This window comes from Labrus mixtus, chromosome 9 (genome assembly GCF_963584025.1).
Source record: "Labrus mixtus chromosome 9, fLabMix1.1, whole genome shotgun sequence".
Lineage (NCBI taxonomy): Eukaryota > Metazoa > Chordata > Actinopteri > Labriformes > Labridae > Labrus > Labrus mixtus.
In genome coordinates, this window is record NC_083620.1 from 833,916 (window position 1) to 858,808 (window position 24,893).

A 24,893-nucleotide genomic window follows, 5' to 3' on the forward strand; every position below is an offset into this window, starting at 1 on the left:
TGATAGCCTACATGACAGTTAATAGCGTTTAGTCTACATTCAAATGTCCTAATATGAGCCATTTAAGAATAGGTAGACTGTATCTGCTAAGCTTCCCATTTGTATTGCTGTTCATTCATTTAAAAACCCTCCTTCACAAGAAAGGTGAGGAGCGCAGTTGGCAGCTGACACAGATGCAGTTGTTTTTTATAGTCTAACTAAAACTTTTTGTTTTAAATTTAGGCTATTGTTGTCTTGTAATATTTGTTGTTTTACAAAAAACATTAAAAAATATATTTTCGTCAATTGGCTTCCAACCAATTCGCAAATAGCTGACCTGACTGAACCCAACAACAACAAAGCTCCTTTTGTAATTCCTTCAAGAAACCTCGGCTTGATGACAAGCCGGACACAAAGCCTAGAAGAATGTATTTTCTTCCCCATCAACAAGTGCTACATGACTGAGACTGAGTCAGAGCATCTGGCATACCGAAATTGCAGTTTTGGCTGGCATGAGCAAAAACAGCGTGCTTTCCCAGTGGCAAACAGTCATTGGACAGAAGAGGACCATTGCTGCTAAGTGGTATGACCGGTAGCCTACCAAACTAGAAAAGAGGAAATATTCAGCACATCAGGCCGCTGATCCTGCAGCTGATATGGTTGGACGTAGTACTTTTAAGAAGTAACACACTTCAATTACACAAATTAAACAAATTACAGATTGAAAGTTGGTGTTTAGAACAAATAATTGGACTCAAAATTGATAAACCTATGTTTTAGATGTCTAAAAATAATTACTGTATCGAAGGAATACTGTCATCTATGCATATTTGACATCTCCCCCTTTTCTAGTTATTTCAAATAACTGCAAGGTTAACTTAAACAGAGATAATAACAGCTCCTTAATAACAAACAATATTACTGCTGGGATGACATCATCATTCAGTTTTCTTTTCAAACTGTAAGTGAGCTATGCATTAGGTTAAAGGTTGACTCTGCCCAGAGGTGAAGTCTGTTCCGTCGCAGCACTGCTCCTCCCTGTGTGATGACGAGGTCAGATCTTGGAGTAACACATTCCTTTGAGACTGGTGTCTTCCGTGGTCAAGCTTCACGTTGACGTAGTTGTCTCCTGGCAGTAGAGCAGGAAGATGCCTGGCACCATGATGGTTGTAATAGAGGGCTTTGTTTCGTCCTTTTGATTAAAGGTGACATATTCTCCCCCTGTTCCACCTTTTCAAACAGTCCCCTGTGGTCTAAATGAAACATCTGTGCTGTGCTTTGGTCAAAATATAACATGAATCAAGCACCAGAGGAGGTTTGTGACCCTGTATAAACCAGCTCTCTCAGAACGCTCCATTTTGGTGTGTGTGTCTCTTTAAATGCAATGGACCCCCCCCCCCCGAGTTTTCCCGGTAAACAGACTTGAGCTTATATAATGCTTTTCTAGTCTTCAAACTACTCAAAGTGCTTTTACACCACATGTCACACACTGATGGTAGTGATTGCTATGTAGTATCATCAGAAGTAACTAATCCCATTCATACACCGCCACTGAAGCAGCATTAAGTGTCTTGCCAAGGACACATTGGACATGTTGCTCAGCTGGGGATTGAACCCTTGACCTTCTAGTTGAGAGGCGATTACTCTACCAACTGAGCCACAGCCGCCCGTTAGACACCACACCTTTCGCTAACGAGAATAAAAATGGTGGACCTGCGCAAAAGTTTTGTTTTAAGCTGGGAAATATCAGGGGAGTGGAGGGGATTTTTTTTTTTACCAGAATTTTTCATAACATGTCCCCTTTAACAGTCTTTCTGTTGGGCCATTTGGGCCGCAGATTTCTCTCAAATGTAGTAAGAGTCGTTCGGCTCTTTCTCCCCATCAGCAGTTCTGCTGGACTGACTCCCGTGGGTAGTAGCCTACAGGGAGTTGAACGATAGCACATGAGGGCTAACAGCGGATCTATCAGGATTCTCTTTGCGGTCTGCACTGCTCTTTCTGCATGACCATTTCCTGGACTAGAGGACTAGATTGATGAGTTATGTGTCTGAAGTCCAGATGTCGTGACAGCTCCCAGAATTCTGCTCTGGAGAATTGAGGTCCGTTGTCACTCATCACCTCGTCCAGAATACCAAACCTAGGGAAGGTTGTTTTCAGTCTCTGAATAACCTGAGTGCTGGTTGTTTAGGGTAGGTATAATGCTTCTAGGTACAGTGAATAGTAGTGAGATATCACAAGATAATTGTGCTTGTTGTGTTCACAGAGGTCGAGAGCGATCCGTTTCCATGGACGATCAGGCAGGGGCGTGATGCTGAGCCCGCTTCTGCTCCTGACAGGTCCAACATGACTGTACAATGTTCTTTAGTCCTACAGAGAGCCCTGGCCACCAAACCCATGTATTGGCCCTGTCTCTGCACTTCATGAGCCCCTGATACCCATCGTGTATTTTCTGCAAGATGTCTGCTCTCAATGTCTTTGGAATAACAATCCTGTTTCCTCGTGTGACCAAACCATCAGCTTCTGATAATTAGTTTTTTACTTTCATGTAGTCTCTGGCACATGGTGGGACATTACTGCCGTCCCTTTCTGATGAGTTTAATGACGGCCTGTAGTTCGCTGTGGGCTGTTATTGCCGTTCTGATGCTCTCCATTCTAGTTGGAGATGCTGGGATGCCCTGTATCACTGTGGCTACGTAGCACGCCACATCGTCCTGAGTGTGTTTGTGGGCTATGAGACAGGGCGTAAACAACTACATATTCTGCTACAGGTTTGTACCTCATGAGTCTCATCAGTAAGCGCTGACATCTCAATGGTACATTATCCAGGTTTCTGTTGTTGACAGCTGTTCTAGTGGTTTGTGGTCAGTCTCAAACCTGAACTGATCCAAGCTGCATAGATATATGTTGAACTTTTCACCGGCCCATACGCCAGGCAGACACTCTTTCTCCATCTGGCCATAGCTTCGGTGAGGCGCCTGGAGCAGTAGGCCACCTGCTTCCACTCCTCTTCATGGAGATGGCGCAGTACACTCCCCAGGCCGCAGCTACTGGCATCGGCGGACATGTGGTAGAAGGAAAGAACTGGCGCCGTGGTCAGTATCTCCTTAATGTTGTCAAAGGCTGACTGCTGTGAGTGGCTCCAGCTGTTCTTGCTTTTCAAAAGCTTGTACAGCGGTCGACCTATTGTGGACAGGCTTGGAACGTACCTCCCCAGTTGATTCACCATGCCCAGCTCTTATTAGCTCCTGGACATTTCCTGGTGGAGCCAGCTGTCGAATGGCCTCAACTTTGTCAGGGTCAGGTCAGGATGCCCCAGAGAGCGCAGTAGGTAGCTCTCATCCGAGAGAGGTAGGATATACCGCTCTCCTTTGACTGACTCGTTGACCCCTTTTTTGTAATATTGGGAACCGCACACGGCGTGCAGCATGAACAGTGTATGGTTGAGCACAGTCCTTCAACTGTATTCTGACTGCTTCAGTTTTTAGTGTACCATGTACCATGCTCACTTTACAGTGCTTGCTGCCGTCCACTCGTGGTGTGCGTCACTTCATCAAGTTAATTCTCACTGACAGGGACCGGCTGAGTAGATTGTTGACATTTGTTGACATATGCTTTGAATGGCTAATTCTTCCCTTTGTAGCTGTTGACGCACATTTCTTTGTTGGGTCGGTTTAGTATGCATGGCTCCTTGGCGTGAGTCCAAAAACAAACTAACAAACACAAAATCTTCCAGTTGGATATGCCAATCCTTTTAATTGATCAACATAATAAAGACTTAAGCCTGATTCCTGCCTCAGTATACAACTTTCTGACCGTCTGCCATGGTCTGCCATAGTCAAAAACCATTGACCTTCCTTGTGAGCAACACCTGCTGCTAGTCAGCATCATTTAAATAATCTTTGGCTCCCTGGGTTTACAGCGCCACCCAGTGGTCAGCCCAATAAACAAAACACCAAAAATGGCTCCAACAGTAGCTAACTGTAGCATTGAAGCGGCAAAGACACAACAGCTCACCTCCTGGGCTGTCCAATGGAGTGTCAGCAGGTTCCAGTGCTCTGACTGGGGTCAGTGTGTGGAATGCATCCTCACTTAAAGGGATACTTCCCCCGTTGAAACATGAATCTGTATTGACATTGGGTCATATCTGTAGTAGAAATGTGAAATAAAAAGTTGGTGCCTTCTTGACTGTGAAAAGGCAGAAAGTGTCTTTTTGGCTCATGTTGATGAAAGACACCAAATCCCAGAATGCACAGCACCGCAGGCCACTCCCACTAAGGTCCTCTATTTCAGAATCAGAAATACTTTATTAATCCCAGAGGGAAATTCGATTGTTACGGTTTCTCCAAAATATACAGTATAGCAGTAGAAATATAGAAATAAAAACATTTACAGACATATTTACTTTAACACATAAGACCATTTCCTCAACTGATTCAGAGATTTCTTCAAGAATTGATCTTGGATCTATGTTTGTGTCCATAGGCAAACAGTGAGAGCACCGACACCACCAGTCCGCCCCATCCGTCTCGCTGCTATATTTATATTTTTTCGCCATTATCAGCTTTCTCCATAGAGCCTGTTATCATAGCTTCCAAGCAATATGGCAGATGTTAAGTTTCGATTCTGGGAGTGAGTTCCCACCCACTGATCTGTGATTGGTCTGTAGCTTCAGTGGTCGAAAATATGAGGAACTAATGTTGTAGTTTCACCCCGCTAACCGCAACAGCTTCCAATGACGCAATATGACGATATTTGTGTCACCGGAAGCTCCTTTTTCAGACTTAGAAATACAAAGATTTCCCATCTCAGGGGAAAATGAGGGAGGGATGCACGACCATTCAAAAATACTACCAGGTTTCTAATGATACAAAGATTAATGCAAATGGGTGAAGTATCTCTTTAAGACGTTGACATCACCTGTGTCGATTTTAAATTCCATTGGGATGGAATCAACCTGTAGTTGCACAGTCCACTGTGACCTCATTCACTGACCTGTTGCTGTTGCGACACACCCTGGCCCAGTGTTCTATTTAATGGCAGTTGTGGCATGTAGCTTTACCTTCAGGGCACCCTTCATCTCTGACAATCTGGGCTTTCCCAAATTTCTTTTCACGGACTGTATGGTCAGTGCGAGCGTTAGGTCCACCATCAGCTGCAGCTTGCGCGAGAGCTCCTTATCTCACATCCCGACGACAATACGTTTGCAGATATTTTCCTCTCGGTTGGCAACGAACTAACAGTGCTCTGATTGATCATACAGGGCTCGGATAAAACACTTCTCCCCTGGCCTCTAGACCCGCTGGTGGGAACACGCCCTCTCGTGGATAATATTCTTCCTTGGGAACTTTCTCACCACGAGGTCAAAGTTGTTTCTGTGTCCGTCTTCAGCAAAAGTAAACCATTTATATATATATATTTATACAGCTCTCCTGCACTTTTCCGTTGTCTTTGTCAAGCTTTGTTACGAGCCTGTACCGCTCAAAGCCATTCAGTCGGCTTGTGAAAGGCAAAATTCGCTGGGGTATTAAACTTCGCCATTCTGTGGCCTACCCTCCTTTTTAGTTAATTTTCGTGACTCACGGGCCCCTTCTGACACCGTGTAGAATGATCGAGGGTTTCAATGATCAACACACGGCCTCTTCAGGTGAGGCAATAACACAGGACCAAACATGTTCTGTCTGTTGTAAAGCAGTCTAGTGCTGTAAACATAACGCTGTTGTAACAAGTCGTGTAACAGTCTTTAATTTGGAATACTGTACTATCTACATGTATATGTGACTTTGCTTTTTCATGCTCACTTTACTGTGACAGGATCGTCTGATCTGATTTTCTGAGCCCGACACAGAAGAATGGCCACTGCCTCGATTTCTTGGGACCATGATGAGAACTTGGACAGACGGTCAGCTGTGGTCATTGCTTGCAGCGTTTGGACTTTTCTGACTTCTGGACCTGTTTAAGTTGAGAGCTACGTCCTCTTGTGTAGGTTTTTCCACTTCACATAGAAACAAGGGAACATTGAACCAGTTGGATGTGAGTAGCTCATACACAGTCTGTCCCTGAGATGCACCATCTGCTGGATTCGTTTGTAGGAACGTTGGAATAGAAAAGTTGGAATTTGTTCACCTCTTGATAGTTTTAATAACTTTAGACTTTAATCAAACATATAACTGAATGTGACACGTACAACCTATTTGCTGTTTTAGATAGATAGATAGAACTTTATTGTCAGACGTAGTCAGACATTTGTCTTGCATCTCAGCAAGCATTTGCGGCACAAAAAATAAGCAAAAAAAAAGAAAAGAAACAAAGATACAAACGGAGCTGCGCTGCATGAGTGAATCTTGTTTAATCTGAACTTCGTCTACCAAGTGGAAATGACTTGTTCAAGTTTTTCTGTTTTAGATGCATCATTCAATGTGGCTGGAAGCCTGCACAACATGGTGCAGTCTATATCACTGCCCCGTGTGACCTAAATAAACCCACACAACTATCAAAGATGCAGATTCATCTGAATGTTCATGGCTAAAATAGCTTTCTATTTAAAGGAAAGTAAATTGGTGTGTGCCTACATACAATATATTTGTGTGTGTATTATTAATTGATAGTCACTGCCTTTTTTTGCTTGTTTACCTATATGCCAATAATAATCATACTTATAAAGCACATTTAAAATCACAAGTTTACAAAGTGCTTTGAAAACTAAGAAAAGTAAATCAAACAAACAGGTAACTTAAAAAGTAACAACCAGATCAGTCTAAATATCCCTTCCATTGCAATATTTTGTCTTTAAATTAAACTATTGTAGTTAATTCAAGGGGAGCTTTCCATGTCCCTAATGTGCGGTTAATGTAAAGACTGCCACTCCTTGAGATATAATAAATGGTAAATGGACCTGAGCTTATATAGTACTTTTCTAGTCTTCTGACTACTCAAAGCTCTTTTACACTGCAGGTCACACCTACACATTCACACACTAATGGTATACTTGATCACTATGTAGTATCATCCATCAGAAGTAACTAATCCCATTCATACACCACCACCAAAGCAGCGGGAGCAATTCAGAGTTGAGTGTGTTAAGTAAGGACACATTGGACATGTTGTGGGATTGAACCTTTGACTTTCTGGTTGAGAGGTGACGACTCTACCAACTGACCCACAGCCTCCTGGCTGTTGCACCTTAATGATTTAAAGCCTCAACTTTTGATGTTTTAAATTCCAGCCTTGGTATTATAGTCAACTTTGTAGGAGAAACATGAGCCTTTCCTGTCACTAGTGTAAAACACTAATTTTAATTACTATAAGTGGGTGTTTTTAATGCTAATTGAACCCCTAGCTGGTGTGAACATTCAAACAGATTGATCCGCTTTCTCTCAATTCGCCTCAGTATTCATTTCAAAACTCCGAAGGTTGAATTAGGCTACTTCACTTGTAACAGGAAATAAAAGATGTTGATTCATTGAGTAAAGTAACTATTACTGTAATAAACTGCTTTTATTTCTTGGTCTTACAATGCTTTGGTTAAAGTTTGTCTTTTTGTGAAACCAAGCAGGCTTAAAACATTTTTACCTTGCTTGGTAAAAAATTGTCTTACTCGGAAGATGAAAGACTTGGCCTAACAGCAAGCATTATGCCTTACCACATGATAAAATAGTTTTGCGTCCAACTAAAGGTAGAATTCCATGAGCCTCAGTTCCTGTTTCTTTGACTTTTTCATCTAACACCACCTGCAAACAATCCAGTTCTTACATGTGCCACTAGGTGTCAGTATATACTTTTACAAGCTCTAATCAGCCTGATGAATTCTATTCACTAATGCATTTAGAACATTCAATTATAAACAAAGTTTGATATTTGTATAATCAAGAGTTTCAACCATTTTGCAGGTGCTTTTTCAAAAGCTTTTTGGCAGGCTGCTTGAGCCTAAACAAGTCAGATATTAAAGAATGACACAGCTTGTATGCATAACATATGGTTTGGTCAAATATGATAAGCAACATCCATATTTGAAATAAGTATTGCTGTATTATTGCCTGCGGTAACAAGGCAATTCATTTACTAGTTGAAGCCTTAAATGATGTAAGAACATTTCTTTATGTAGTGTATTGACTGTAATAGAATATACATTACTATATGGATCATGGAAATAAACATAGCTAAAGGTGGACATTTTAACAACTGCTGTTTGCACTTTTGCGTTGTCTATATTTTGTAACATTTGAGGTTTTTTCTTAGATGAGATGTAATCCTTTGTAATCATCACTAAATACTGCACACTGGTTCTTTAACACAATACGAACCCCCTTCATCCCTAGATTAATTTTGACATTGTATACCTAGTGAATAGGCATCATAAACAATCAGAATTTATATTTCTGCACTCTGAGATTTTACTCAGACATTTGCTTTGGCAACAAAGTATTCAATGCGTTATAGTCAAAGGCATCACATGGCTTTATAAAACATTCAGCCTGAACAGAAAGTTTCCCAACTAAATGTTTGTTTTGAAGTATGGTATTCTTTCACATACTGGGCCTGAATCTATCTTTACTTTACTTTAGTAAAGTCCAAAATCTACTTTACTAGATTTTGGACGATTACATTTTAATATTTGCAATATTTTTTTTTATTGCATAATTCTACATATTTGTATTCACCTCCACTATTGTGGTCTGAATAGCATATTTTATTTATTTTAAGATTATCATTTATAATGATATAATGTAATGTCCTTAAGACACAAGGCAGAACATTTGTATCATTCAAACTAAAACATACAACAAACAAACAAGTAAATAAAATAGGATACCAGCTGGACTGTATTAATAATATTTATTCACTACATTTTTCAGTGTTACTTTTTCCTATTTGATTTTAACCTATAACACTAAGAAGATGAATCTTATATTTACAAATAGTTTTACAATCGGCAATATATTACATGTCATTATTCATGTACATACAGAGCCCATATCACACTAGGTGTGCCACTCACCAACCATGGCTGGATAGAGGATGTGTATTTAATTTAAATCTAGTTTTCAGGTGATTGCACACTATCACTGCTTCTCCAAAAAGAGGATAAAGTTAGACTATGCTCTTCCAGCCTGGAATTGTCTCAGGGAAAAAGTAAAACAAATATTTTCAATACAAATTAACAAGTGGACTGATATTTCATAATTTGACCCCCCCCATCAACTGTATTCATAAATCGGTGCGTGTATGTGTGTTTATGTGTGTGTTGCAGCTGGACTTACCCAAATGACCATAGCTCAGTCCCAAAGTATATAAATAAATGTTACAAAGATGTTCTATTGTGTAAATTTAAGGAATGACATCAGTAACCCGAAAGTGCAGCAGTTTGGCTTGTATTTATTGCTCATTTTACCAAAGTATTTGTTGAGATTAAGGGGAATTTAGATCACTTATGACATAAGTTTAAAACAACAAGCTACATAAATGAGCTGAAAAGGCTTGAAAGCTTTCTTTTTTATATATGACTGGATCTTACACCGACAAGGAAACTGCATGAAGACATACATGAAACTATCCCGTCATACAAAGAGTTTCATCAGAGAAGTCATATGGACACAATCCATCATCATCATGGGATTATTTTAGTTCAACATGGAGCTGTTAGCACATACAATTGTGAAATAAGACTTTAAATCAAAGAAGAAGCACAAATATAAAGAAAAGTCCTTTAAAAACACTGTGTGGGGGGGCAGTCGCTTGGTCTGTAGGGACTTGGGTTGCGAACTGGAGGGTTCAAGTCCCGGTATGGACCACAGGATGGAGGTTGGTCTGGTTGCTGGAGAGGAGCCGGGTCACTTCCCGAGGACTGCTGAGGTGTGTGCACAGGGAGCGCATAGCAGTCGTGTGTGAGAAGCATGTCTCAATAACAAAGTGGGAAACAAAACTTTCCTCTCAGGCATTAGTAAAGTATTTAAAAATATAACTTCTGGATGTACCACAAAAGATTGCTGCATTAGATACTTTATAATGGCTACAAGAAATTATTAGTATTGTCCATTTAGGAAATGCACAATAATGAATGAGGATTAATCAATTGAAAACACACTGTTTTACTATGGTTAGGTTTGGTTAAAATATAAAGACTGTCGGTCAAATACAATAAAAGACTTTGTAACACATTGCTGTGTACTGTAACAAGGGAAAAATCCAATCAAAATTAAGACACGAGTTGACAAATATGGTTCAGTCAGACATCTGATACATTTTCTTCAATTCAAAATCCAGCCCACTCGTTTACTTACAACCCTCATGTGAGCCGACAAGAAACAACCTTGAATCCACTTCTCTTTAAAGCAGCAATTATTTGACATGAGTCTCAAACAACGGCAAGGATAAACACACTAAAAACTTTGAAAATCACTTGAACTTCAGGGCTAAATCAAGGGGACGGTAGCTTTCTGTTATGAAAAGTATTCAGGAGCTTTTCCCATTAAAGTCAATGCTTTGCAAATTCTCCAATATTCATTGTATTGTGTGTGCTGATAAAACTTTCAATTGATGCACTATGTGTGAGAAATAAGACAGCAGTTGAGCTTAACAAAGATAAGTAAAGCATAATATAATATATGCAATGTATCGCAGTTCTCTTAGCTTCCTCCAACATAATAATATCTTTGTTTTCCTCCCTCAGATGTTCTTCCAGACTATTAAACATGTCACTTTTATTATTGTCAATAAAACATGCATTTATGTAAGAATCCTTGCTTGCTTTTGTCTAACCATGCAGTATGGATACATTGAAATGAAAGTACATTATGCTTCTGGAAAAAAATACAAATAAAAAAGAAACCAAAATAATCACACTGAGCCAGCTGTGACAAAAATATCTGAACCTACTTTTTTGCAGGACATTTTACTTTTTTCTTTAAAAAATACTTCCAACCACACCTTAGGAAAAATATATCCAATAAGTAGACGATCAAATCCCACGTAGTGCTTTTGTCCACTGAGGGTCCACTCCTATAAGGAATTGGCATTAAATGAACTGTGCACTTTAAAACAGCAGTTTGTTTTAAGATAAATAGGTTAAGACATGTCCAAAGATAGAGTTTAAAGGGGCAGCTGTAGACATCGTTCCATTTTCTGGTTTTCATCAGTGGATTTCAAAAAGTAGAGCTGTTAAGTTTAGTGACTCAGACTTCAGACCAGTGAACCGGCTCGGCTCTGGGCAGGCACCATGACAGGCACCGCCCCCATCCGCTCCAGGGTGGCTTGGCTCACAGCGAAGGAGTGTGTGTGTTGCCCATGAGGGGAAGGTACCACAGGTTTAAGACTCACAGAGCCATTGCTACGCACAATGGCAGGAGGTGAAGGGGCGGAGTTCGTAGTGACAACCAAAGTCTTTGGAGGTGGTAACGTGTGGCTGCCATTTGCAAATGCTGGCATTGTTGCTGTTGTGGGTTGCATGTGGCGGGCTGGTGGGGCTGAACCTGCTGCTGTGACCACTGTACTGTGGATATGTCCCGTGTTTTCTCCATGCGCTTGTTGTCCAGTCGTGGTGAAGTTATGGCGAGTGTCTCCATTGTAGCGTGTGTAGGAGTTGGTGTCATAGTTGGGTTTGGGGCTGTGCCAGTAGCGGCTGTTGTATGTGTTGGTAGATGTCAGAGTGTCATTTTCTGAAGATGAGGCATCGGCATGGAAAGCCTTTACTGAGGATGACCTTTTGGGAGGGAGGTCATCTTCTCTGAAAAGGAGATAAAAGTTTGTATAATGAAGATGTTATAAGAAAAGACTGAAAGTAAGTTGATGATATTTAGCACTAATCTTTTTTTTGACAGATTAAAAATCGAGAGCTTCTCTATGTAGCTCTGTTGTAACACAGTGGGTATGTCATGCAAACTTTGCTGGCATCAAAATTAAAATGGGCATATCATTTTACAAAAACAATACATTTCTCAGTTTCAATGTTTCGCATGTTGTATTTGTGCTATTTTCAAGTAAATATGGGGTTTCAATATTTTGAAAATGATCATATTCTTTTTTTTTTTTTTATTATTGGGCTTCTTGTGCCTTTATTGGAGAGAACGGACACTTAATACAGCCAAAAACGGGGAAAGAGAGTGGGGTATGGCATGTGAGGAAGTAGCCACAGGCAGCCCGCTTTAAGGGCTACAGCCTCTGTACCAGCGCCCTCATAATCTGTTTTATGCTGCTTGTCCACAGCATCACCACTATTTTGGAATCAAAGTTGTGCAGTGAAAGGCAACAATAAGAGTAATGGGGTAATTATGTAGGTGTAGGTATGTTACAGCTTCATATCATCAAAAGAACTATTTAACTCAATGAATATAAAGATAAATCATTGTTCTGAAATGTGAGGCTTTGGTCGATTAAAGTAGTTCCTTATATTGGGCTCAATGACAAATAAAAAGCAAACCTGATCTCATTTGGGATCTCCTCCTCCTCATATTTGTTCTTGTTCTTCCAGTAGAAGAGTGTGACCGCCACTAACAGGGAACAGATGATGACAGCCAGGACTCCTGTTGCAATGGTGCCTGCTATAAGTCCCACACTCTGAGGCTGGGCTGCAGGGCAGAGGAATGTGAGGAACAAGTGTCACAAACATCTTACAAATAAATGACAGTATGTTGAAGAGAGAGCTTGATCATTCAATGAATAATGCTCAAATATTAAGCTTATCCACTTGTTTTCAAAAAGCACATGATCACTTGTTTTGATATTGGCTCATGCGTCATCATGCAATTTACCTTAAGTTACTATAAGACTTTACATGAAATACAGTTTGGCCCTAAACTACGAGATGACTACTGTTACAATAATACATTCAAAGTACCTTTCTATATGTGAAATTACAATTAGAATCAGTTTAATACTTACATTAAACACTACATTAAAAAGACTGAAACAGATATACACTCTTTTGGCTCTTCCTGCTGAGTAGTAGTAGTAAGTACTCAGTAGTTTCTGATGTCATTGTAATGTCTGATTTCATTTGGACTCTAAAAATCATACTGTCACACATTGTCATGGTACAGTCAGGCCTGTAAAGCTGTATTACTAAAAACTACCCTCTGCCTCTATTACTGTCAAAAGTAAATGTTCAGAGTGCTGTAATGTAGTAGCGCATATTCCTTCTTGTTTTTCATTCATTAAATGAGTTACAGTATGAGTGTACTCCTGAGATTGAAATGTTTTCCATCTATATATATATATATATCTATATGTATATATAGATATATATATGTAAATCTCTAGACATTCATGGCCAACAACTTACGGGCTACAACCTGCAGGTTGAGCAAACAGTTGCTCTTGCCGATTGCGTTGCTGGAGGTACATTGGTAGAGTCCTGATGTGCTGGTGCTGACATTTCTCAGCGTGACAGTGCCTTGCATCTGATCTGATGAACACACAGTGAGCCACATGGTAAGGAAGGTGATTAAAGCACAAACCCAATACACATATGGCAAAATGTGGCTTTTATGCCTTTAATGGAGAGACAGGACAGTGAATAGAGTCAGAAATCAGGGAGAGAGAGAGAGAGGGGAATGACATGCGGAAAAGGAACCACAGGTTGGATTGGAACCCGGGCTTCCTACTCTGAACATTGTGAACATTGGGCGTTCAGACTAACTACCCTGTCTTCTTTAAAAAAAAAGTCAAAATCATTCAGTTTTTATGTAATTATATTTGTGTGATAATATAAAAAAAATCAACTAAACGTATTGAACTCTATTATTCATCTGAAAATAAGTTCAATGGAAGAATAGTTGAGTCAGCTATCACATGATGAGTTGTGGTGGGAGCCTAATGGATTCATTAAAAGGCGTCAACATTTCATGATTTATAGGAAGAGATCCACACGGACACGTAAACTAAACCGATATAAAAAGAGGGTGGCTTAACAATCCAAGATTGCATTTTGGTTTGAATCCAATGTTAAAAAAACAGAAGCAGAAAAACGTAAATCAGAGAACCAATACAAATGACTCTTCCAATGTGAAAGATTTGATTGGTCAAAAAGGTGGGTAGAAGAGGAAACACGTAACTGTTAAACAATATTGAGGATTTCCTGTTTTTCCCAAATGCAACTTAAATTTTGGTGAGAGACATGCAGCCATGTAAACAATAGATAGACACTCATGTTAGGCTCTTTAGAACCCTGAATTTTTGTTCCTTTTGAATTGCCATTGTAGCAGCTGTTTCTTCAAGTAAAAGTAGTGCTGTCACTCAAAAGGTAGCCATAGATTGTAAATCACAATTCTGAAGTTCTTGAAGACGCTTTGCCGCTTTGCTCTTAAACATGAAAGCTAAAAGCCTCTGAAGGACCTTGGCAAAAAGTGGATTTTGTACTGACAGAAAGGTATCAACACTCCGGCATTTTTGGGTTGTTTGGCTGATATTACCAAAGGGTTTTCTGTGCTACTACAAGTGAACTGACTGAAATAGGCAACCTGTTTTGGATTTCTCAATTATGTGGAAACGGGGCAGCTGGGCAGTCTAAGTGTTAAAAGAGTGTATCATGCAAGGAATATTATCAAGTTGTAATAAGCTAACAGTTTTTCTTTGCACTGCTTCATATAGAGGGATTCAATTTCATGTTAATTTAGCAGGTCATATGTATAAACTTGTAATCTCAACACTAGAGTGTGGGTGAGATTTGCTTTTGAAAAATTAATTTTTAACTCATTTAAGAATGTGTTAGAGAACATTTGTTATATCATAACATTATTTTGCAAAAACTAAAAATGATCAAACTTGTATAAGACCTTTTTATTAAAATTTAAGTGACTGGTGATCACCAGTACTCTCTGAAACCAAAAGCAACTCCAATAACCTGCTCCTGTTATTCTTATAGTAGATCAACGGTTGTTGAAAATCATTCAATTGTAAAATTCACACATGGGACCATGCATGTGTGTGTATGTGTCATTATTGTTATCTATGAAAGAATGAGGGAGAACACAAAAAACACCACAAACAAACAATAATCTGGGTGGATGACAAAACACACACACACACACACACACACACACACACACACACACACACACACACACACACACACACACACACACACACACACACACACACACACACACACACACACAGACACACAGACACACAGACACACATACACACACAGACACACACACACACACAGACACACAGACACACACACACACACACACACAGACACACACACACACACACAAACACACACACACACACACACACACACACACACACACACACACACACACACACACACACACACACACACACACACACACACACACACACACACACACACACACACTCACACATTAAAAAATGGTTTGTATGATCCCATCCATCAATCAGCCCTCAGCAGGATCATGGGGTCGGGGGTCGGGCAGTAGTTGAGGCCTGACACATGACAGGTGGTGGTGATGGAGTATTGCTGTTTAGTCTGAGCTATGTATGTCAGATTTACCAGCAAAGGTGGGGCAAAAAGGTACTCCGATGGCCAGCTTGTTTGTAATACCTTGCATGGCGTTGTGCGGCAGTTTTGGCAGCGCATCCAGCTTCTCCCACGAGTAGGACGGTGTGGGAATTCCTTCTTCTGAACTGCAGATCAGCATGATGTCACTGCCTACATCCAGCGTACCCTGGATTCGACACGATGGCATTGAGGGCGGCACTGGCAGAAGAGGAGGGTGTAAGCAGTGATATGTTTACAAAGCAAATCAAATGTTTTCCTACTGCAGAGCTAATATCACTTTTATGGAATCCCATAAATCCAACTATACATGCATGGAAATTTCCTCTTGTCAGGTTTAGATTTAGAGATTCTACCTTTTACATTTTTGTCATGATTGACAATCATTTTGACTCCGATAGAATTGATTGCCATTACCAACTAAAATGTGCTTGAACAACAAACATCGAAGGTTAAAAAATGTAAATAGTGAAAACTGAATTGAAGCAGATTGACATGAAGCAGTTCTTGCAGACTTAACATAAAAGCCTTTTTCCATTAACCTTAACTAACAATTCAATTTAATTGATTGCAAAAAAGCATCTACTAGTCAGAACTGAACCAAGCACCAAAAAGTGTATTGCAATAGATTATGTTTTTTTTAGATGAGAAACTGTTCTTGTCTAATTTCTTTAAATCAAAAAACAATACTCTGTTGTGACCTGCAGTTGGTTACCTAGCACAGTGAGCCCAATGACGCCAATGTTGCGCCCCCCTCTGTCTGGGAGGTTGTTGACCAGGCACTGATACGTCCCAGTGTCAGACAGCTGGGTGTTGTTGATGAAGATGGAGGCACTTGTACTTGGCATGGTGGCCACAAAGCCCACACGACCATTGAGATGGTTGGCGAGGCTGAACACCTGGCCGCCCTGGTAAATGATCACCTGGATGGGGAAAAGGCCGACAGACACATTAGTGACAAACAGGTCACAATTAAAATACGGTGAAAAGAAAGATAATTCAGAAACATGCTTTAAAATTGTATTCTGTAAAAAATCAAACAGCTTATCTTGTCAAAGTATTGTAACATATGAATCCCCTTTCCAGCACGGATCTCCCTTTTTGTGCTATTTTCTGTGTTTTTTGTGGATACTTATGCAAACCGCTGCTACAGCTTCCAGGACTTACTTGGTTTTGGTTTTCGGCACAAGTTACCTATCATAGCTGACTTTTTCATCGCACTTATAATATACGACATTGCGACAGGTACCCCGTGGATTGTTATCGGGGACAGCAGGCCTCCTGCTGAAACTCAAGCCTCCTCTACACTAGAGAAATACACTTGATCATGTTTATTCCAACATCAAGCAGACATACAGAGCCATACTTCTCTGTCACCTAGGCCAGTCAGACCACCTTTCTCTACTCCTTCCCCCCTACTGTCACAACTTCAGGATGCACTTTCTCAGCTAGCGGACTGCTTTGTAAACACCCAGTAGGATGTATTTGAACATCAGGACCTGGCTGAACACACAGAGACAGTACTGACTTACTTCAAGTACTGCATTGGAAATTTCACTGTTGAAAAATGCATCCAGGTTTTTTCCACCCAGAGACGCTGGATGACCAGCCGGGTCAGAATGCAGCTCTGCCTTCAGGTCAGGTGATAGAGCGCTGTAGAGCGCTGCTAGAGCCGACCTGAAGAGAGACATTAAGGATGCTAAGGCGGTCTACAAGAGGAGGATAGAAGACCACCTCAAGTAACAACAGGTGTGGCAAGGTATACAGTACATCACAAACTTCAGGGACTACAACATCACACCTGGAAACTGCTTCTCTGTGTGGTTTGAGACGACCCAGCACCACACAGCCTCCACCAGCCCATAGCACCCTCACCCTCACTGTACAGGAGCACAAACAGCTGGAGTGCAGACCAGCTCTCACAAGTCTTCACCAGCATCTTCAACCACTTCCTGTCACAAGCTACCATCCCATCCTGCCTGATATCAGCCACAATCATCCGTGTGACATCCACAGACAGCCTTCCAGTCACTCTTACACGGGTCATCATGAAGTGCTTTGAGAGGCTGGTTTTAAACCACATCAAAGCCAGCCTTCCTCAGACCTTCGACCCACACCAGTTTGCTTATAGAGCAAACAGATCCACCGAGGACCCCCTAGCCATGACTCTCCACACTGCACTGAGCCACCTGGAACACCAGGATGTAAGGTTACTTTTCATCGACTAAAGCTGAGCCGTCAACACAATCATCCCGGACATTCTGCTTACAAAACTGTATGACTTAAGCCTCCACTCATACACCTGCTCATGGATAAAAGACTTCCTCACAAACCGTCCCCAGACTGTTTGTCTCCTCCACCTGTACACTCTGCACCAGCTCTCGACAGGAGTGTGTGCTGAGCCCACTCCCTCTACACATATGACTATAGAGACACACATATATATCTTACCTGCTGTAAATACTCTCTACAAACACACTGCACATCTTAACTGAATGCAAGTTGTTTGTTGTAGGTAGCTGTGTGTGCACGTTAAGGTGAAGCTTTACATATATATAGTCATATAATGTATAATGACAATAAAGGCATTCTATTCTATATGGCGCCAGTCTTTCGAACCGTAGAACTTGATAAGGTCTTTCATTGTATCAGTGCACCTCTCTTGCAACTGGCTTGTTAAAATGTCTCTCACTAGAGGGAGACATTGTTCTACTAAGAGGCTGGAAAATAGCTTGACAATTGGCAGAGAAAGAAAAGGAGCAGTCAGGCTTTTATTTCCAGAGAAATGAACAAAAAGACAAATAAAAACCTTTTAACTTAAAATTCAGCAATTCTAGCTCAGAGGGCAAAATCTAGGGTTTAGAGTATGCAAATCAAGTACATTCAGCATTTGGCATTAATTCTCTAATCACTAGCTACTCTAAAATGTGATGAGGAGTCACTAACTACCCATTAACTAATGGTTAATTAGTAGTTCGTTTCTCATTTGTTCCCCAGTAACAATGCAACATTTGTTTACCTTATTGTAAAGTGTTACCTCTAAATTGAAAATATTTGAAACAGAAAACATAAAATCTGCAATATGATGGTCCCAACAAATGCTATGTATTAAATGTTCGTCAAAAGCACTAAATCATTCAAACTTAATGATGATAATATCTACAAAGATAACATACACACATCTAAAGATGAAGGTAGGTTTTTCTCTGGTCAAATTAAAAATGCATAAAATGATTAGTTCTGCCAGGCCACAAGCTTTAACAGCTCAAATGTGAGACAGCTCTCACCCATCCTGTGCCCACACCAAAGAAGAAGAGGACACACATACACACTGGGCACATACACAAAAGACAGGCACTAACTCACACCCCTCAGCTGGGTCCACACAAAAGATAATAGGGTGTACACATACTACATGCAAATAAATCTGGCACTCACGCACAAAAAAGCTAACTCACACAAAAATGCACACACACATTCACACAACTCATTGAGGGGAATCAGAGGGTCTATTCATTTTGCTGAAAAGAGCCCTCAACCAATGCAGGGAAAAAAAGTATCATGTGTATGTTTGAATGTTTGTGGTGTGTGTGTGTGCGTGTGTGTGTGTGTGTGTGCGTGTGTGTGTGTGTGTGTGTGTGTGTGTGTGTGTGTGTGTTCTTAGTAGTTGTGTTTGTGTTAATCAAAAAAGATTGATAGTATGATGAAGGTGCAGGAGTGTGAATGTTCATGTAGTGCATTTCCAAATGCATTTTCCTTTTATGTGCAGATGAATAGGCAGATGAGCGCATGAGACTGTGCTCTTCAGTGTGTTTGAGTGATGTTTAGTGTTGTCTTGGTGTACTGTATATTGATAGACTCAGTGGAAAAAACATTTCATGACACAAAAAAATAATTCTCTTACTGCATAAACATTTCAGAATCAGGTTCTGTTCATGGATTCTGCCTCTGCTCATGGAGCAGTTTCTCCTCCCCACTGTAATGTTGTTTGGTGCTGTATGGTGGATTAACGTTTGGTCTCGGCCCTGCTCTTTTTGTAAAGTTTCTTGAGATAACATTTGTTACCAATTAGGGCTTTACAAATAAAGATTGATTCATTGATTGAGAAACCAAAAAAGGGGTAATTAAAGCAATGGCATTTCACAGCTTTCTTTTGTTTCACTAAATGTTTTTGCATTTCATTAAATAAGTTTGCATTTCATGAAATGCATTGTTTCACAAAATATTTTGTGTTTCACAAAATGTTTTCACTTTTCTTGAATGTTATGGCATTTCACTAAATGTTTTTGCCTTTCATTTAATGTTTTTGTGTTTCACAAAATGTTTATCATTAAATTATTTTGCATTGTATTACATGTTTTTGTGTTTCACTTAAATGTTTTTGCATTTCACAGAATGTTTTTGGTGTTTCATTAAATATGTATGCGTTTCATGCAAGGTTTTTGTGTTTCAAGAAATGTTTAGCGTTTTCGAAATTCTTTTTGTGTTACACAAAATGTTTTTGTTTCATATTTTTGATCTTAGTTTTTTTAAATGTTTGAATTGTTATGTTGTAATGTTTTTAAATAGTATTTTTTAATGAGCTATAAACATAAACTAAGCTTTGATTTAAAGTTCTATATAAATAGATTTATTAACTTATTTTTTATTATTAAATGTTTCTGTGTTTCACAAAACAATTTTGGGTCACATGTTGATAATTAAGAAATTGATAATTAATTAAATGGAATTGAATAACCTAAAGATTTGGTTTCCTTATGTGGTTTTCATCTGTCCTGTCAACCTAAGTAATCAAACCAACATGCACCCCCACACGTGGTCTTTAAGCAGAGAGCCATCTGAGAAGACTTGCTGAAGTAGTAATGTAGTATGCCAGGGTAGGCAAGTGTCAGAGTTCTATTCAGTAATACTTTATGGCTTTCAGTCTCAACTGTAATCATTTATGACATTCTCTTCCGCTAAAATGACCTTCTACTTGTACTGTTGCCCAACACAGCACTTTATTTCATTTAACTTTCAGACAAATCCCCAAAGTCATGCACACATGCAGCTCGCAGAAATATTTTTTTCACATGTCACTACAAATGGTATGTATCACTGTCCTTATGTTATGTGCTGTTGGAACAATACACAAAGAAATGTACTAGCAGCCAGTTGCAAATCAGCCCAAATAGTTGATTTAGGATGTTCGGGTGGGACATCAGATGTCAAGTGTGGCCCGTGGAATGAATATTCACTATCTGTTCAAGTGGTAGATTTAAGATAGATAATAATATCTTTATAAATCTCCAGAGTAATTGTTGTGCCATGTTGCTCAATTACAGAACAAGAAAGATTCGCACAAAGGAACTTCAAATATAAATATCAAAAGTAATTCAAAGTACACAAAACCAAAAGTGTATTATAAAGTATCAAGTGGATGAGGGTGGAATTCAGAGGATTGAGGAGAAAAACATTTCATAAGTAGGATCTGTGTGTAATCTGATCTTGGTCTGTTTTCTTAACGTAATAAAAGAGACACGTGGAGTTATTACATTTCACTGATAGTTAACAGAAGTGTAGACAACAGACACTGAGGATATTGTAAGCTAGGATTCATGATCAGATTATCATCACTGTGCGCTGAGTCTGCATTAGAATTTTAAAGGATAATTAATGGATAAAATGAATGCCAGTTATATTTTAAATTCATTTTATTGCATTCTGAAACGTTAAAAATTGGAAAATTGAATAAAATATGAAGCACAGAGTCAAGTGAAGTTTGTAAAACACATTCCAGGATAATGAAGTTTAAACACACTTACAGCATCAGGTCCTTCTTCAAAACACTCTTATATAACCATGCCCATCACGCTTATAGAACAGAAATTTGTAAAATATTAGGGAGCTAATATTAACTAGTGTCTGTGTTGTACAGAGAAGAAAGGTAAGTAAAGGGGGATCTCTTCTCTATTATGCCTGAATATATATATATATATATGTATATATATATATATATATACATATATATATATATATATATATATACATACATACATATACATATGTCTGTGTGTTTGTGCAGGGTTTTAACTACACTGGAGGCCATAGCACGATAGGTGGGCGCTCTAGTATTGGTGACGTAGACTTTGCTAAGTTAAGCATGTCATCTATCCTGCCTACACTTCCCCTCTGTGGACAAAAGTTAAATTAAATCTTCTCACATGTTAACCATCCCAACTCGAACCTATCCCTCTGACACCTCACCTGCAGAAATTCAGCTAAAAACTCCCTACTCTCCTCAGTATTCACCTCACCGCTCACAGAGGGTTGAATATTATATATATATATATATATATATATATATATATATAGATATAGATATATACATATATATATATAATATTTTTGTAAGTGGAAAGAGAAAGATGCTGATTTTCATGGTTAAGTAACTATAACTGTGTGGCAACAAATTTAAGTTTAATAATACCATATTACTGGGTATTTGAAAGCGTTATAGATTTTTGCTACAATATTAAAAGCAACACATAACCTATTATATATTAGACAATGGTTTGTTTTGAAATTTTTAATTTAAAGACTTTAACTCATCCCTCCAAATTAAGATCCCCCCAAAAGTGCATAAACTGAAAAATAATTTAAAAAATCATAAACTCACTTATACATATTTAAATTCAAGAAATAGGCCATTGGACAGTATTTTTTATTTTTATACTATTCTCATTATTTTGACTTTATAGTTTCTTTTAATTCACAATTTAAAAGTACCAACGCCAGTTAAGCTTCTATGAATTAATAACAATTTTCCTCCTATTTTGATTGGCCTAATTGTCCTCACCTTTGTCTTGTTAGTTTTAACTATGTTTAATTACCCAGTCTAGTCTTTGTTTGGACATTTAAGAATGTTTTTGTCTGCTTATTAGCCTTTAGTTTAAATCAATATTTTTGGTTTGGATCCTGCACTTGGGTCCTCTTCTTTGTTTTTTTTTCATCGAACCTGACACTTCTCCACTTCTTCCCCACCATGCCTCCTTCATCCCCTTCTCATCCCCACCGTGTCTCCTCTACTTCATCCCTGCTGTCACAGTCCAGGTTCAACTCACTGTAAATCTCTTGTATTTACTTCCACTGTGCAAAACAACAGCTTTGTGACATGAACCAAAACAAACACAAAACTTGATTTAAGAATGGCTGCCTCGAGGTGCAGGGGTTAATTTGACTCTCTAGCTGGAACAAAAGATTCAGGAGAAAGCTGTTAGGCCTGGGGCAGTGTGTATTTGTTGGATGGGCTCTCACACACAGAAAACTTACTGAAAGACTACTGATATTTGCAGGAGCTGTATGTGTGAATGCAAACAGCCAATTTGTTCACTCAGAGTTCAGCAGAGTTTCTACTGCCAGCCTCTAGTGATTTAATGAGAACGCAGCAGGATATTACTCAGAGAATTTACCTCGAGCCAGGGGGAGAGGGTGGCCACGTTTGTATCCTGTGAGTGATTCGCTTTAAAAAATATATAAATTTGAATTTCTTATCAATATAAACTCTGAAAGATTTTCAATAGTTGATTCAATTTTTTTTTTTGAGAGCATTTCAGTTGTGTGTATTAGAGCTCTTCATTTGAGTATGTGAGAACATTTCAGTGGTCTTTAGGAGAGCATATTTTTCATGTGTATTTATGAGCGTGTATGTGAGAGCAGTTTTTTAGTTGCGTATATGAGTGCACTACTTGTATGTGTGTGGTTTTCTCTGTGAATGACTTTGGTTTAATATGTGTATGTGTATATGCATGGTAGTTCTGAATAATGAACCTAACGGCTCCTCATAGCTGCCTCATTATCAAACTGAAGGAGTGACTATGTACATATACCCATTTGAAAGTGGATAACAAATCTCCTGACTTTATATTATTCATATGTTTTGAAGTCATTCTGATCGACAGGCTGTGGTCAAAAAGTAAATAATTGTTCCAAACAAGGGCACTAAAGAAGGCACACTGGCAGGTGCTCCAGTCCCTTTCTTGTCTATGTGTGTACTTGCCTGTATATGTGTGTGTGTAATGGTTCGTGTGTGTCCATGTGCGTGTATGTGTGTGGTGAGAACAGCTGTGAAATAGAGCCCATTGTAGGCGTGAGGTAATTAGTGCAGAAGATGATTGTATTATTTGGACCGCCGATCAGCGTGGGGGTTCAAAGTGAAAGAAGGCAGGTGAGCTTGTATGGCCTGCAGCTGCAAGTTAAACAATTCAAATGGAATCACATTAGCACTACAAGGGGGGAGAAACAAATCAGAAGAGGACGGGATGTTGTTTTTAAACTTGATATAAGACAAGCTTAATGGCAACAACTTTAATATAAATCATTTAGGTCTCCCGTTTGCTGTACATCTTTTCAAACAACTTTAATAGACTAAAAATAGCTACAGGGTGCTCCTATTGTTTGAAGGAAAACTGCTTCCTAATATGTATAAAACAATATATATATATATATATATATATATATATATATATATATACATTTATATGAATCAAACCAATTTAAGTTAATTCAAATTTATATTTATCAAGGTATATGTTTTTTTTTCATAGTCATTTCTTGTGTCACAAAGACAAATTATGTATCTCACTGGATGGATCCTATAAATTTAAGTAGTTTAGGTGAATTTGTCTCAAAGTCTTTTCTTGACTTTTGACTTTGTAAGCCTTCTTTCAACCTTTGAATTGTTTTAATCAGAGCACAACTTAGTGCTGATCAACCCATGTGTACCAAAATAATGGGAACAATAAATTGAGTGAAAGCCTTAATGAAGTGCACTGTACCTGTTCTGGCTGGTTGGCATTGGAGAGTGGGATCACCATCCAGATGATATTCAGGTTGTTGAGGGCAGCACTTGTGGCAAAGGAGCAGGGCAGGATGGCTGCTTGGCCCCGGGCCACCTGGATACTGCTCTGGGACACAGTCACATCCAGCGCCTGCACACAAACTGCAAGAGGAAAGCCATCCAAACCATTACCAAAAACCATACCAGTAAAACAAGACCACCAGACACCACCAGTAAAAATGGTAAGTGGTAAGAGCAAACACGATATCTTCACATCAAAATTGAAACACCCAAGAGATATATATTGTTGATCATCTGTTAGAGTGTCGAAAGACACACTTTAGTATCACCTCCATCAGTGACAAATGTGCCTTTAGTTTGAGAAACAGAAACAGAACAGAAGACACAAACACAGAGGACGTGTACTTGATAAATACAAGTCACTACAATGTTAAACAATGCACCACTTCTATAAGGTAAGACAGCCCCTTGTCTTTTTAAATCCATAACTTCCATGTATTCCTTAGAAGAAAAAATACAAATAAAAAAAAAAATAATAATTTTGGGATGTAGGTCTTTGTTAAGTGGGTAAAGTACACAATACCTTTTACAACTTAA

The 24,893-nt window shown here is 39.1% G+C and overlaps 1 protein-coding gene across 2 annotated transcripts in view; it reads right to left on the bottom strand.

The window, feature by feature from the left end:
- Positions 1 to 8,792: 8,792 nt before the first annotated feature.
- The window catches only part of igsf11 (immunoglobulin superfamily member 11), an 85,519-nt gene continuing 69,418 nt past the window's right edge, over positions 8,793 to 24,893 (bottom strand). For both annotated transcript variants that reach the window (XM_061045805.1, XM_061045804.1), the window contains 6 exons: positions 24,274 to 24,437; positions 16,173 to 16,380; positions 15,503 to 15,658; positions 13,253 to 13,375; positions 12,392 to 12,539; positions 8,793 to 11,698 (listed from right to left, as the gene is read on the bottom strand). In XM_061045805.1, coding sequence (XP_060901788.1) covers positions 11,155 to 11,698; positions 12,392 to 12,539; positions 13,253 to 13,375; positions 15,503 to 15,658; positions 16,173 to 16,380; positions 24,274 to 24,437 — 1,343 coding nt within the window. In that variant the 3' untranslated portion in view covers positions 8,793 to 11,154. The remainder of the gene's footprint in view (positions 11,699 to 12,391; positions 12,540 to 13,252; positions 13,376 to 15,502; positions 15,659 to 16,172; positions 16,381 to 24,273; positions 24,438 to 24,893) is intronic.